The sequence below is a fragment of the Zootoca vivipara genome, chromosome 8, assembly GCF_965207765.1.
Source record: "Zootoca vivipara chromosome 8, rZooViv2.hap1.1, whole genome shotgun sequence".
NCBI lineage: Eukaryota > Metazoa > Chordata > Lepidosauria > Squamata > Lacertidae > Zootoca > Zootoca vivipara.
The window spans coordinates 27,543,847-27,556,358 of NC_142591.1; the positions used below are offsets into that span (position 1 = coordinate 27,543,847).

At 42.2% G+C, this 12,512-nt stretch overlaps 1 protein-coding gene across 4 annotated transcripts in view; it reads right to left on the reverse strand.

Annotated features, from left to right (window-relative positions):
* Nucleotides 1-12,512, reverse strand: part of CAP2 (cyclase associated actin cytoskeleton regulatory protein 2) — a 46,777-nt gene that overhangs the window by 16,216 nt on the left and 18,049 nt on the right. For 3 of the 4 annotated variants that reach the window (XR_015951384.1, XM_035125782.3, XM_088675211.1), the window contains exons 4-5: nucleotides 4,870-4,947; nucleotides 49-192 (exon numbers count right to left, since the gene is read on the reverse strand). Coding sequence is in view for 3 of the 4 variants with exons in the window: in XM_035125782.3 (XP_034981673.2) it covers nucleotides 49-192; nucleotides 4,870-4,947 (222 nt within the window). In the remaining variant the exon portion in view is untranslated. Of the gene's footprint in view, nucleotides 1-48; nucleotides 193-4,869; nucleotides 4,948-7,751; nucleotides 7,954-12,512 lie in introns of those variants that run through there. The other variant, XM_035125784.3, reaches the window with a different exon arrangement.

A 12,512-nucleotide genomic window follows, 5' to 3' on the forward strand; every position in this document is an offset into this window, starting at 1 on the left:
ATGTCAAAAATAAGGATTATTTTTTTAAAAGAAAAATTCAAAACTCACCACAGTTATCCACCCAAGAGCTGGAATGCTTTCACTGACTGCTGACAGATGATTAAACATTTTACTTCCTCGATTTCTCTCCCTGAACGTCTGAATTTCCTGGATCTTGTCTGATATTGGTTTTAAAAGAATAGTCACTTCACTCTGCAATATTAAAAAGAAGAAGTGTTATTACTGCTGACATAGCAGCAGCACACTGGATCTGCAGAGAGGAGGAGTCAGAAAGTTGTACAGCCAGCCCAGGTTGACAAGGTGGGGCACTGGCGAATGGTCTCTGGGTTCAGATGTTCCGCTATTGCCTGCGGCTTGGTCAGGCTGCACACTTCTCAGGCACTTCTTGGCTCCAGCTGTTCTGCTGCTATCTGATAAAGATTAAAGTGCCATTGCTGCTGCACTCAAGCTTGCTCCAGATTTATGGAGGAGCATCCAGACAACCCTAGTTCAATGTTTCCAGCCATGGTGCTACCTCTTGGCACTGAGGAGCCTTCCACTTTGGGGGAGATAATGGAGAACAGGTCTGGTGCTAACCCAGCTCTGACTCCACCCCCATCTCCAAGGACGTGATAGTGACACCAGCTATGTGAACGAGCCTTGTGTAGCCAGCCTGTTCAAAGGAAGGTCCAGTCCTAGGGTGCAGGACACTCGCTGTGCAAAGTGGTGTCTACCCCTTACTTCAAAGGAAGGTGTAGGCAATGTGTCATTTGTTGGGTCAACATCTTAGCTAGTGCTTAGTGCGTGTATTCTTGCCTCCTGTGTACCTGTTGAGCCTTGCTTTGTTTAGTTTGCCTTATGTTCCACTCAGATTTGAGCACTGAAGCCTTGGACAAACCTGGAACAGGGTCAGGACGCAGAATAAATATCAGAGGAAATTCCATAGCAGAAAATAACCTTGCACTTATACATTGTTGAGTGAGAAGTTTTCATCCTGAATCACACAGGCCAAATCCAGATAATAATAATTATTTTTTACTGAGATTTATTTCCAATCAGATGGCTGATTGCATAACTCTCTATGGCAGACTCTAAACTGTGGAACTCCCTGCACCTGCAGCCTTCATTATACAGGACTCCTGGATGGCTCAGTCAGTAGAGCATGGGACTCCTAATCTCAGGGTTGTGGGTTCGGGTCCCATGTTGGACAAAAGATTCCTGCATTGAGGGGGTTTGACTAGATGACCCTCATGGTCCCTTCCAACTCTACAGTTATATGATCTCCTGGCAAATGCTGCTCTTTACCCTGGCTTGAAGTATGTGTATATATTAGGACCCACCTTATTTTGGTGATTGCAAATTGTTTTTAATTGTTTTTAATATTATGCTTTTGTAACTCAACCTTTGGGTGAAGGGCAGGTAATTAATAATAGCAACAAGAATAATAATTCATAACATACAGTTTAAAGCAGTAGAATTTGTTCTGATTCCATTTTGTGCCACTTCTATGGACTATGAACACAACAAACAGAAATCATTGTCATTTAGGTTTCTTCTGTTTTGAGAATCCTGAGTTTTTAATATAGAATTTGTGTATTAATGACAGGTATGTCCGACTACAGAATTTCAGCGTCAGACCAGCTGGGCTATTGACAGCTATGAACAACACATTTTTAAATGAGGTTTTTTTTTAAAATAAAAAAAACAACACCATTTGTATTTTCAGCAGCACCTGTTACTAATCTTACTATCTGTAGTTGCGCCTCTTGGCAAGGAGCCAACTTCTCCCTGTTCAGATACTTCTGGAAGCTAGTTTTAGGCTTTGCATTTGCATTTTTAAAAATAATATGATAATAGGAATTGATCAGAGGTTGCTTATAATGCTCTATAGTCTATATATCACAATTCAACTGACTTGTATAGGATTAATGGAAGCAACTGTACTCAGGGCCGTCTTAAGCGCCCCTGGCGCTGTGGTGCGCCGGATCCCTCCGGAGCCCTCCCGCCCCGTTTCCCAGCGCGGTGGGCACAGCGCGCAGCGCGGCTACCACAGGCGCTGCTGTGTGGCGGGCAGGCAGGCACAGCGCGGTTGCTGTGGGCGCAGCTGGCGGGCGCAGCTCGCGGCGCCCTCCTGGCGGGCCAGCGCTGTGGTGCCCTGCACCACCCAGCCTGGCCGTAGGGCCAGCCCTGACTGTACTGTAATTGGGGAGGCAGGAAGAAAGGGCCTCCCTCAACTCTTATGTTCTTCTTCCTCTCCAGGGTAGACCATGCTGGCTTGGAATTATGAGAGTGGCAGTCCACAACATCCAACAGGCAACCGTTCTTATATACTTATTACATCTGACCAGTTTTCAAGCTACCAATGCTCTATTAGGGCTAGTGCAATAGAAAACAGTAAAAGGGAAGTCAGGTATGTAGTAACATTTCTCAAGCTACATTTTTATGATATGTGCTGTGATGAATATAACATTAACCTGCTTTGAATCCAATTAGGCAACTTGAACCAGAGTTCTTACTGCTTGCCACTTGAAACTGGCACAGCACTCCTATATATGAATAATCAGATTCTGCAGTGGTGGGGAGAGAAAACGTGTTTGGGTGCAGCTTCAAGGTATTATTCTCAACATATTGTACATATTTCAACTACAGTTTTGAAAAATAATATTTTGGGTCACAAAGATAAGTTTCAAGGGTCAGAATTAAAACAGCTGCATGGACAGATTTTCAGAAAACTTGAATCAGTGGCAAACCTGGAATCCCTGCATGTACAACTATGTTACAAAATGCTTTAACTTGTAGAGGAGTCTGAATTCTAGCAGTAATCTTGCTTCTAGCAGTAATCTTGCTTTATCTTAATTAGTTAGAAAAGCTCCCAAATGATTTATATATATAATTCTCCACTCTTATTTCCTGACTTTAAAGTACAACTTACAGTACTTTGCCATTTTAATATTTGATATGAAAAAATCAGAAATGAATTCCAAATAACTGAAATGAGTTTCAGAAACAATCACGGCTTTCTAAAAGGTGATTCTGCAGGCAACAGCCACTAGCTGGTATACATAAGCTCTAATATCAGAGGGTGCTTTTGTCATGTGATCATTTCCACTTCACATACAAATATAGAACATGACCATAAAAAGTAACATAACATTCACCCTGCTAAGTAATTTATTGTAGTTGATGTGGGATTGGCATGCCAGCTGGAACGATCTTCTCTGCTCTTGCTATTTTTGCATATACAGAAAGAAAAGTGCTTCAAGAAGGAATAATAAAATGTAAACTTAACTGCTGAAAGCAAATCTAAACTGCACTGAAGGGACACTTGGTTGTGATTTGCTAGGTACAGATACTGAAGAAATCCCTAAAATTTGTGACCCAATGAAATAAGGGGGGAAATCCCAGACACCCTATTTTCTGCTTGCCCTTTTGTGTCAATCATAGTATAATGTAGTTTTAGCAACACCCTTTCCATTTTGTTCCTGAGTTCACTTGCTTCTTAAAGCAGAGGACAGACATCCCACCCCCCATTTCCTCTTTTAAAATAAGACATCCCTGTGTCCAACCCAGCAGGAACTCGGCAAATCCCCTCAGTCTCAACAATGCTGTTTCTGAATATCTGCAAAGCTACTATGCTGTGATCACAGCTAGCCAGCTCATTCACAGCTTTACATTACTAAAGCAAACCGTCTAGACAGCAGAATGACACAATTACTCGCTTTTCTGCAGCACTTAGATGCTGTCACCCTCATTTGCTTTTCTCTGCTCTGCGAGTTTTGGTAAACTAATGGTTGGCTTTCCTGTTTGGATTTCACACTGACTGCATAGTTTTAGGTTATAAGCAGAGGCAAACACAGATGACATCGCAAACAAAGTTATAGGGGAGCCTCTTTTCTTCTCTCTTCTGGACCATTCTGTGCACATCAGGTTGCTGTAATACCCAGGGCTTTTTTTCAGCCCAAACTCGCTGGAACTCAGAGCTGGCACCTCTCAGGTGGGCGCCATTGCCATTAAAAGAGAACAAGGGAGGTGTTCATGGTGAGTTCCAGCACCTCTTTTTCTAGACAAATAGCAATGGTAATACTGTAGGAAGCTAGGGTTGCCATATGAATGCTACAGTTGACAACTACACTGATATATTTGTATAAGACCCAAAATAACCTTTGCTCTATGTCAGGCACCCCCAAACTTCGGCCCTCCAGATGTTTTGGACTACAATTCCCATCATCCCTGACCATTGGTCCTCTTAGCTAGGGATCATGGGAGTTGTAGGCCAAAACATCTGGAGGGCCGCAGTTTGGCTGCTCTATGTCCTTGAGTTCAGGATATGTCAAAGCAAACACATTTTGGTTATTCGTGGCAAGTTTTCTTTTTTTCCCTTTTTAATTATTCTACAGTGGTACCTTGCTAGACGAATGCCCTGCTAGACAATTTTTTTGCTAGACGAATGGGTTTTGCAATCGGAGGTTGCCTCGCAAGACAAATTTGTTTTGTGAAAAATTCATCTAGCGAATCACGGTTTCCCATAGGAATGCATTAAAATTCAATTAATGCGTTCCTATGGGTAAAAAAATAAAAATCAATGCATTCCTATGGGATTCGCAAGACTAATTTTTCACAAAACGAATTGACTCACAGAACAAATTAAATTCGTCTTGCGAGGCACCACTGTATTTCTGTCCTGAACTTTCCTCCTAAAGGAGACCAGAGGTGGTTTGCCTATTTTGTGTTAATTACAAACAGGTCACATGTCCATGACACCTGCACAGCACTCATAAATGATTGGTGTGAACGATCAGAAGTGACTTCATTGGAAAGGTCAATAAGGCATTTATTCAGTGCCATCCAACTAAAAAAAAAAAAAAGCCACCTCTCCCACCTCTCTCTTACCTCCTGAGGTTCTTGATACTGTGAGGTCAACAGTAGATATGCTCTCTGTGCTTGAAAAGCTGCGCGGATCATTTCTGCCTGGAAAAAAGGGTGACAAACCGAGTTATGAGTATTTAAAATATGTAAACACTAAACCCTTTCACTTGTGATTATTATTATTTTTAGGACATTAATGGCTTCAAAAATAAAGCTATCCAAATCCACATTGATTTGTTCATTCCAGTTATCTAAATCCATATTATGGTATTATTATTATTATTATTATTATTATTACCATATTTTACTCTAATTTTCACATTGTTCATTTTTATAATTTTATTTGCAGCTCTCTTACAGCAGCAAGTAAGCCAGGCTAGCATGAGCCTCACAACGGATGGGAGTGCAGATTTAACATTTCAGGAGTACCAGGTGGCTGCAATGAATAAGCCCATCTGAAATAGCAGAACTACGGTATGTTTCAGAGAATGATGGCTTCTTCCATGCCATCTGTACCATCCCAGTTCTCGGCTTCCTGGGTCATGCTGTATTTACCATTAAGGAAACACGGAGTAATAATTGACAGAATGCGGAAAAGGGAAAGAGGCATTTTGAAGACTATATTTTACCCCCTGCTGTGGCACATGCCAATATGTGTGGTGATGCATTTGCACTGCAGATTCCACCTGACAACCCCGTAGGCTTGAGTAGCGATCACAGTGGGTTACTGTATACTGCAGGCTCATCTGATGCCACTCAGTGGCAGTGTCCTTATCTACACTCAAGGTGTGTAGATAAGGACACTGCCATTATTTCCCATACAGTCTCAAGGACAATGTTTTCTTCTATCCTATTTTGTACCTGGAGCAGGAATTATTTGCTCTCAACAGTGGTTCATGGAGACTATCATAGGAGACTGTAAAACAAAGAAATTTAAAAACCATTCCCTTAGAGCAGGGGAACCTTTGGGCCTCCCATCAACCCTAGCCATTGGCCATGGGCAAAAACTCCCATCATGCTTGCTAGAACTAGTAGTTGTGAGTCGAGAACCCGCCACCCGCTTGGGGAAATAAAGACACACGGACACAATGTATTATAGTTAATGGGTGGCGCAAAATGGAGGCTGAGGTCTATTGGCTGGCTACTGGAGGCATGGCGCGGCAGCGAGGGCAGGTAGGCAAGGGGCCGCAACGCCCCCTTGCCTACGCGGGAGCGGCTTCCACTCACAACCCCTCCCCTCTGTAAAGAGGAGAGACTTTATTGTAGTTCCACAACATCTGCCTTAGAATATTCAATGTGGTCCATTGAAGCATCACTTGAACAACCCCAACCCCCAATAATTAGCAATTTTTCTTCTCAATCACAACATTTTGCTTCACATTATGTTCTTTTGTGGGCTTTCAAAAGACCTTTTGCATCATTATTTCCCCCCTCATTGTATACGGCCCTACAATGGAAACTGCACTAACGGTTACTTCCAAACACCAGAAAATGCTCCTCACAAAAGTGCAGATACAAAGTCCTTTCTCTTCTGGGATAATGACATCATGCCCTGACTCAACTGTTAGCAATGTGTCCAGCCTTTGGATGCAGCCAGATCAACACGGGCACATATGTGAGCAGACTGCTTTGCTGATGGACCATGAAGTTTCCAAACAGTGGCAGCAACAGTGAAGCAAGATCAATTGTGACAATGTTCTCTGACACATTAGCAGCTTAGTTACTAATTTAGAAGTGTGGATTTTTATTGATTTTACTCTTTATAAAAACAATAAACAATTGCATTGATCTTGCTATTCATAGAATTGTTTATGAAAACAGCAGTCACTGTAAATCATCAAAACCAGCCGCAATTATGCCTAAGAACTGGCCTTACAATGGAGGTTAGCAGACCACATACAGCGAATTGCGTTTAAACCAGGGGTCCCCAGACTACGGCCCCCGGGCCGGAGGCGGCCCAATTGGCCTCCCAATCCGGCCTGCGGCGACCCCCGCCGCCCGCTGCTGCCGCCCGCTCTTGCGACGCGCTGCGTGGTGGCACGCTTCCAGATTAAAAAAAAAATTGCCGAAAATCATTTCTGCGCATGCGTATGGGCCTCTCCCGACCCAGAAGAGGTCATTTCCGGTGCACTTCCGGGTCGGGGGAGGTGCACTTCCGGGTCGGGGGAGGCCATACGCATGCGCACAAACAATTTTCAGCGATTTTTCCGGCCTGGAAGCGCGCCACCGTGCCAGTAAATGGGTGTGCGCATGCGCACTGGCGCGTACTCCCCCACCCTCCGGCCCACTGCGCGCACACTCTCCCACCCTCCGGCTCGCCGCGCAATCGCGCGGCGGGCACCGGCCCGAAGGCGGGTAAGTCTGGGGACCCCTGGTTTAAACTGTGTGGATAGCTCCACTGGTTGGAGTGTGGTGCTGGTAATGCCAAGGTCGTAGGTTCAATCTCCGTATGGGACAGCTGCGTATTCCTGCATTCAAAGGGGTTGGACTAGATGATCCTCAGGATCCCTTCCAACTCTACAATCCTATGATCGAAGGGACATTCAATGAAGCTGAATGCTGGAAGATTTAGGACAGGCAAAAGAAAGAGAACTTATTCACACACTGCATAGTTAAACTATGGAATTTGCTCCCACAAGCAGCAGTGATGGCCACCAACTTGGATGGTTCATTAGACAAATTCATTGAGGATAAATAAGGCTTTCAGTGGCTTTGAACTATGATGGCTATGCTCTGCATCCACAGATGGAAGCAGTAGACTTCTGAATACTAGTGTTCTTCTTATGCTCATGGCACAGCAGCAGACATTTCTTATAGATATTTGTCTTTCTTAACAAGAACATATACAGTACACAGCATTCTTGCAAAAGCCTCCAGAAATTACTTCACATGTAGCCCTTGCTTACTTCTGTTTGTGCTGATACTCTAGCATTAACGCAGTGAAGAAATCTAAACGTGTTCCTTGACAATGCATAATTGAAGGATTTCTTGTGAGTTTCACACATATTACTATCCTAGTCACTCAGGTATGCGAGGGTTTTCTAGGCAACAGGTGTCTTCTGAAACCAAATACAACCTTCTTTCCAACTCTCTCTGTGTGAACAAGGCAGCAGCTGCAATCATAATGTACAGGACACATGGTCTATAAGATGTGTAGAAGAAAAACATTCATTGTCCGACTTGTTAAAGCACAGATGTTGGAGCAGCACCAAATCTTGTAGCCTCTATTTCACAATGCAGATTATGACAGTAAACTCTCAGAAAAAGTTAACTAAGTCAAATGCACACAGTATGATGCTTGGAAACTATCTATTATAATTAGCTGTTACAAATAATAAACATTTTATCATTGGTATTCATTTTATTTTGTTTAAATGAATTATTATTTCCCCCTTAATAACTAACATTAGCAAACATGCACAGATATACTTTTATATTAATGCTCATCAACCTGGATTCTAGCCCCTACTCAACAACAAAGCTTACTGGGTGACCTTGGACTAATTCTAAGCCACCTCACAGCGTTGTTGCTAGGATAAAAGGGTTGAAGAAATGTTTAAACTGCCCCATGTTCATTGGAGGAAGGGTGAGATAAAAAATGATTTAAAAAATGTTAACAACAATATTGTGTAATAACTGAAGTACTCTCTTGTAATGAATACAACAGTAAATCTATATATATATATAGTGTATTCAAAAGGATCTTCACCCATGTTGAACTAATGTGTTCAATTACTTTGCCAGTGAATTGTAAATGAGGAAGCTACATTTCAGAGGCACAATTCAACTAAAATTATTCACTTTTAGGTGTCACTGTTTTCAATTAGAGTGTTAAGTATGTGTCACTAAAATCCCTGAAAGTTAAAAGCGCCTTATATTGATATGCTCACACCCCAATTGTTTCTAACAGACAAAATGAGCCTTTCATTGTTTGCCCTTCTCTAATAACTTTCTTACCCTAGACGTGGTTCAAATCTGGATATCATAAACCTATTTCTATTTTACAGAATGTCAACTATGCCTATACAGTACGATAATGAGGATACTAGAATGAACGTAAGAAAAAACTGCATTCTCCAGTGGCTAGATTTGTATTGAAATTATAACAATAGTCAGGAGGAGGGACTGAGGGAAGTCTCACCTAAGATGGAATTGTAAAAGTTAATAAGGATAAAAGGTATGTTGTTGTTGTTGTTTGGTTTTTTTATCGTTCTATTGTATTGTTTGTTTTAATTGTATTTTGTTATCTGTATTTTTGTTATATAAATTTGTGGGAAATGAATAAAAAAGTATTTGCAAAAAAAATAATAGAATGAAAGTAAGAAAAACTGGATTCTCCAGTGGCTAGATTTGTATTGAAATTATAACAATAGCAAGCCATTCATTATAGTTCAACCTTAAATCTGCAGCAGTTCTCACAATCTCCTGAGGGAAGCTTTATATTGCAAGTGGATTCACACTATCTGTGCAAACACAGATATATTGTTTCTGAATAAAGTTCCCTCCCAGTCAACATGAGATGTGCTGTAACCACATCATAGATGCAACTATAGATTTAATAAATAATAACAACAGCCTTGTTGTTGTTGTTTAGTCGTTTAGTCTTGTCCGACTCTTCGTGACCCCATGAAAAATCTGAAAAAGATATACTGTACTTGTTTTCAGTCATCATGGAGAAAGACTTTTCATCATATATAAATAGTACCTGTGTAAGGTTGATAATGGATCACACCCTACCTGTGAGATGTGTAAATCCATTCTTTGTACTGGGGGTGGGGAGAGAAACATTTTAGGTCCTTGGATGTCAGTGTGGTATGGAGAGAAACCTTGCTTTTTCTGCTGCTTCTTTCCTCCACAAGCCCTAAGCCCCAGGTTGCTGTTTCCATCTTGGCTGTAAATCCTGAAGGACCTGCTCCCTGCTCTATAGGCCTTTTTCTGCCTGGCCTGGGAGGGTGGGACCCTGACTGACTCCAACTACAAAACCTGAGGCTGCTGAAGAGGCCAGAGATCATCTTGGCTGAGTCATGGAAAACCAGCTCTGGTTCATGCAAGCCAGAGAGGCACAGGGGGATTCTCGTTCAGCTGCTCAGCTGAGGCCTCCTCTTGTCTCATCTGAGCAGCCTCAACAAGCCTCTGGCTGGTGAGGAGACCCTTCCCCACCCCCACCAGATATATCCTCTTTGGGCTCTGGGCTGGGTCTTCTGAGGGAAGTGCATTCCGTCCCCTTTTTTTCTGGAAAAAGCACTGTTATTTCTAAATCTACAACTATGCATTTACATTAGTGTAAACTAATTCTGTATGTTTTAATCCCATTTTTGGCAATGTGTCAGTGGCTAACCAACAAAGGTCAGCCATCAAACTTTAGAATCTTTTGGGGATGCTAGGTTGTTTTATTTCTTTTAACTGAGGATTCCCCACCTGTAGCCTGAATGGCTGCAGCACAGTCTACCATCTCTGGTTCCTACCACCTCATTATTCCGCCTGTGTGGAGCAGCTCTAATGCTGCGTACATTACCCAGTATGTTGAGGGACTTTGTAGTAACTTTTTCTCCAATGTAACCTTTACAGAAGCGTGGGAGGAAGTGAGATCCATCGCAGATGCTGGCATCAGAATGTATGCTGGGGGAGTTGAAATGGAAAAGATCTCTATTTCAAGTTTCATATCAGTTAACTGTTTATTTCTTAACTTATGCATTACTTAATTATTATCTTTTAATCCTGCCTTTCGTTCAAGGAGCTGACAGTGGCACACATGCTTCTCCCCCACCCTAATTTATCCTCGCAGCCCCTCTTGTAAAGTAGGCTAGGCTGAGAAATGCTGGCTTGCTTTATGGCGGAGTGGGAATTTGAACCTGGGTCTTCCTGATGAAAAGCACAAACAAAAATCTAAGCTTTGTACAATAAACATGGCTGTAAATTATTATTGTTCCCGCTAACAGCAAAATCAGGTAGCTGAGTGTTGACAAGATTGGAGCCAAAACAGGGCCACCAAAAAAGCAACCAAGAGGGAGCAGCTGTTCTGGTGATCCTTGAAGTATGCACAAGTATGAACCTCCAGAGGAGACAAAACCCACAAAAAAGAACAGCCAGATGAGGAAGAACTCAGCATACTCTGTGACCTTGAAGGAACACAGAATGTTGAGGATCAGTTGCTAGGGGCATGTTAAAAACCATGAAAGGCAAGGAATGACCTGCTTAAGTCCCTTACACCTTACTGATGTCCAAACTTTTTTCAAAGATTGAAGTTGTTGAGCTTTTTTATGGTTTACCCCAAAATTGTTGAGCTTTCTTTTTGGATTGAGGTTGTTGAGCTTTTTTTTAGTGATGAAGTTATTGAGGGTTTTTTTAAGGATTTTACCCCAGAAATAAACCGGCTGGATTAAACTGACTGGCAGGCCGGATTAGGCCCCCGAAAGGGACTTTGGACATGCCTGCCTTATAGTATTCTGGGTTGCTGGATATAACTGGATTGCTGAACTGCAGCATTCCTGTTGGGTGAGGAAATATTGCAACCTTTCATTTCTCTGAAATCCACTCGGAGGCCCTGTTGGCATCTGTCCGTCTCAAGAAACAATGGGGGTGGCCCATTAAGCTGCACACCTGAGGCGAGGAAAGAGCATGATGTGTCCCTCAGCAGAGGTTCAACCCCTTCCCTGACACCTCTAGCACCTCAGTGCATGAGTACCTATATAGAATCATCAAGTATTTTCTTCGTGGTTTTCAGTTTGGTAACATGATGCAACTGCTTTCTTCCAATGGGAAAGCACGGCTGTTTCAACAACTGACTCATAAAACTCCATTTCAAAGCAGTTCCCCTGAAAGTTCAAGGGGCAGAGGGTCTCAAGAACCAACCAGCCAGGGTCCGTAGTATATTTTGTGACCCATGACACATCTCTCTATCTTTCTGCCAGTCAAGCATCACCATGCATACTTTAAGGTAGTTTTGTTAATATTGTGATTAAAATAACAACAATTAAGGGTTCATTACTTCCCTGCTGCACCTACATTTAAACCTACAGAAAAAAAGATTCCAAACTCCAGGAAGAAAATACCCCTCCTTGCACAGGCCTGCCGTTTCTTCATCCTTTTCACTTTTTATTTATTTATTTTTCTTTAGTTTTATGTCCTTGCCATAGACAGTGCACATCTGCTGGGGGTGGGGGACAAAACAAATTCAGGTGGGACTTGGATTTGCCTTGTAGTTTATAACCTTAATTGTGTTATAGTTTATAATAGTTTATAGTTTATAACCTTAAATGTGCCTCAGTTATGTTATTGACAAACAAATCTGATCCATTATGTTTAAGATTCTCATTTCTGTTCTCCTTCCAAAAAATAATGATAAAGAATCAACCCATTTTGTGAGCACAGGGCATCCAACTTGCCTACAACTTAATACAAGTAAGTGTGTGTGTGTGTGTGTGTGTGTGTGTGTGTGTGTGTGAACCGTCTTCCTCTTCTCTTGCAATAGAACAAGAATGTGGAGTATGCTAAATGAGCTACAGCACACCATTTTCAGTAAGCTCAGCAGGGGTTGCCAATGTGGTACTGTTCTGATGCTTCCTGCAAGTCGGAGTCTAACAATATCTGGAGGGATCACATCGGCTGCTTCTGCACTATTCTAGAAAAATGCATGTCCTTCACCCATGCTATACTTATTTCACATT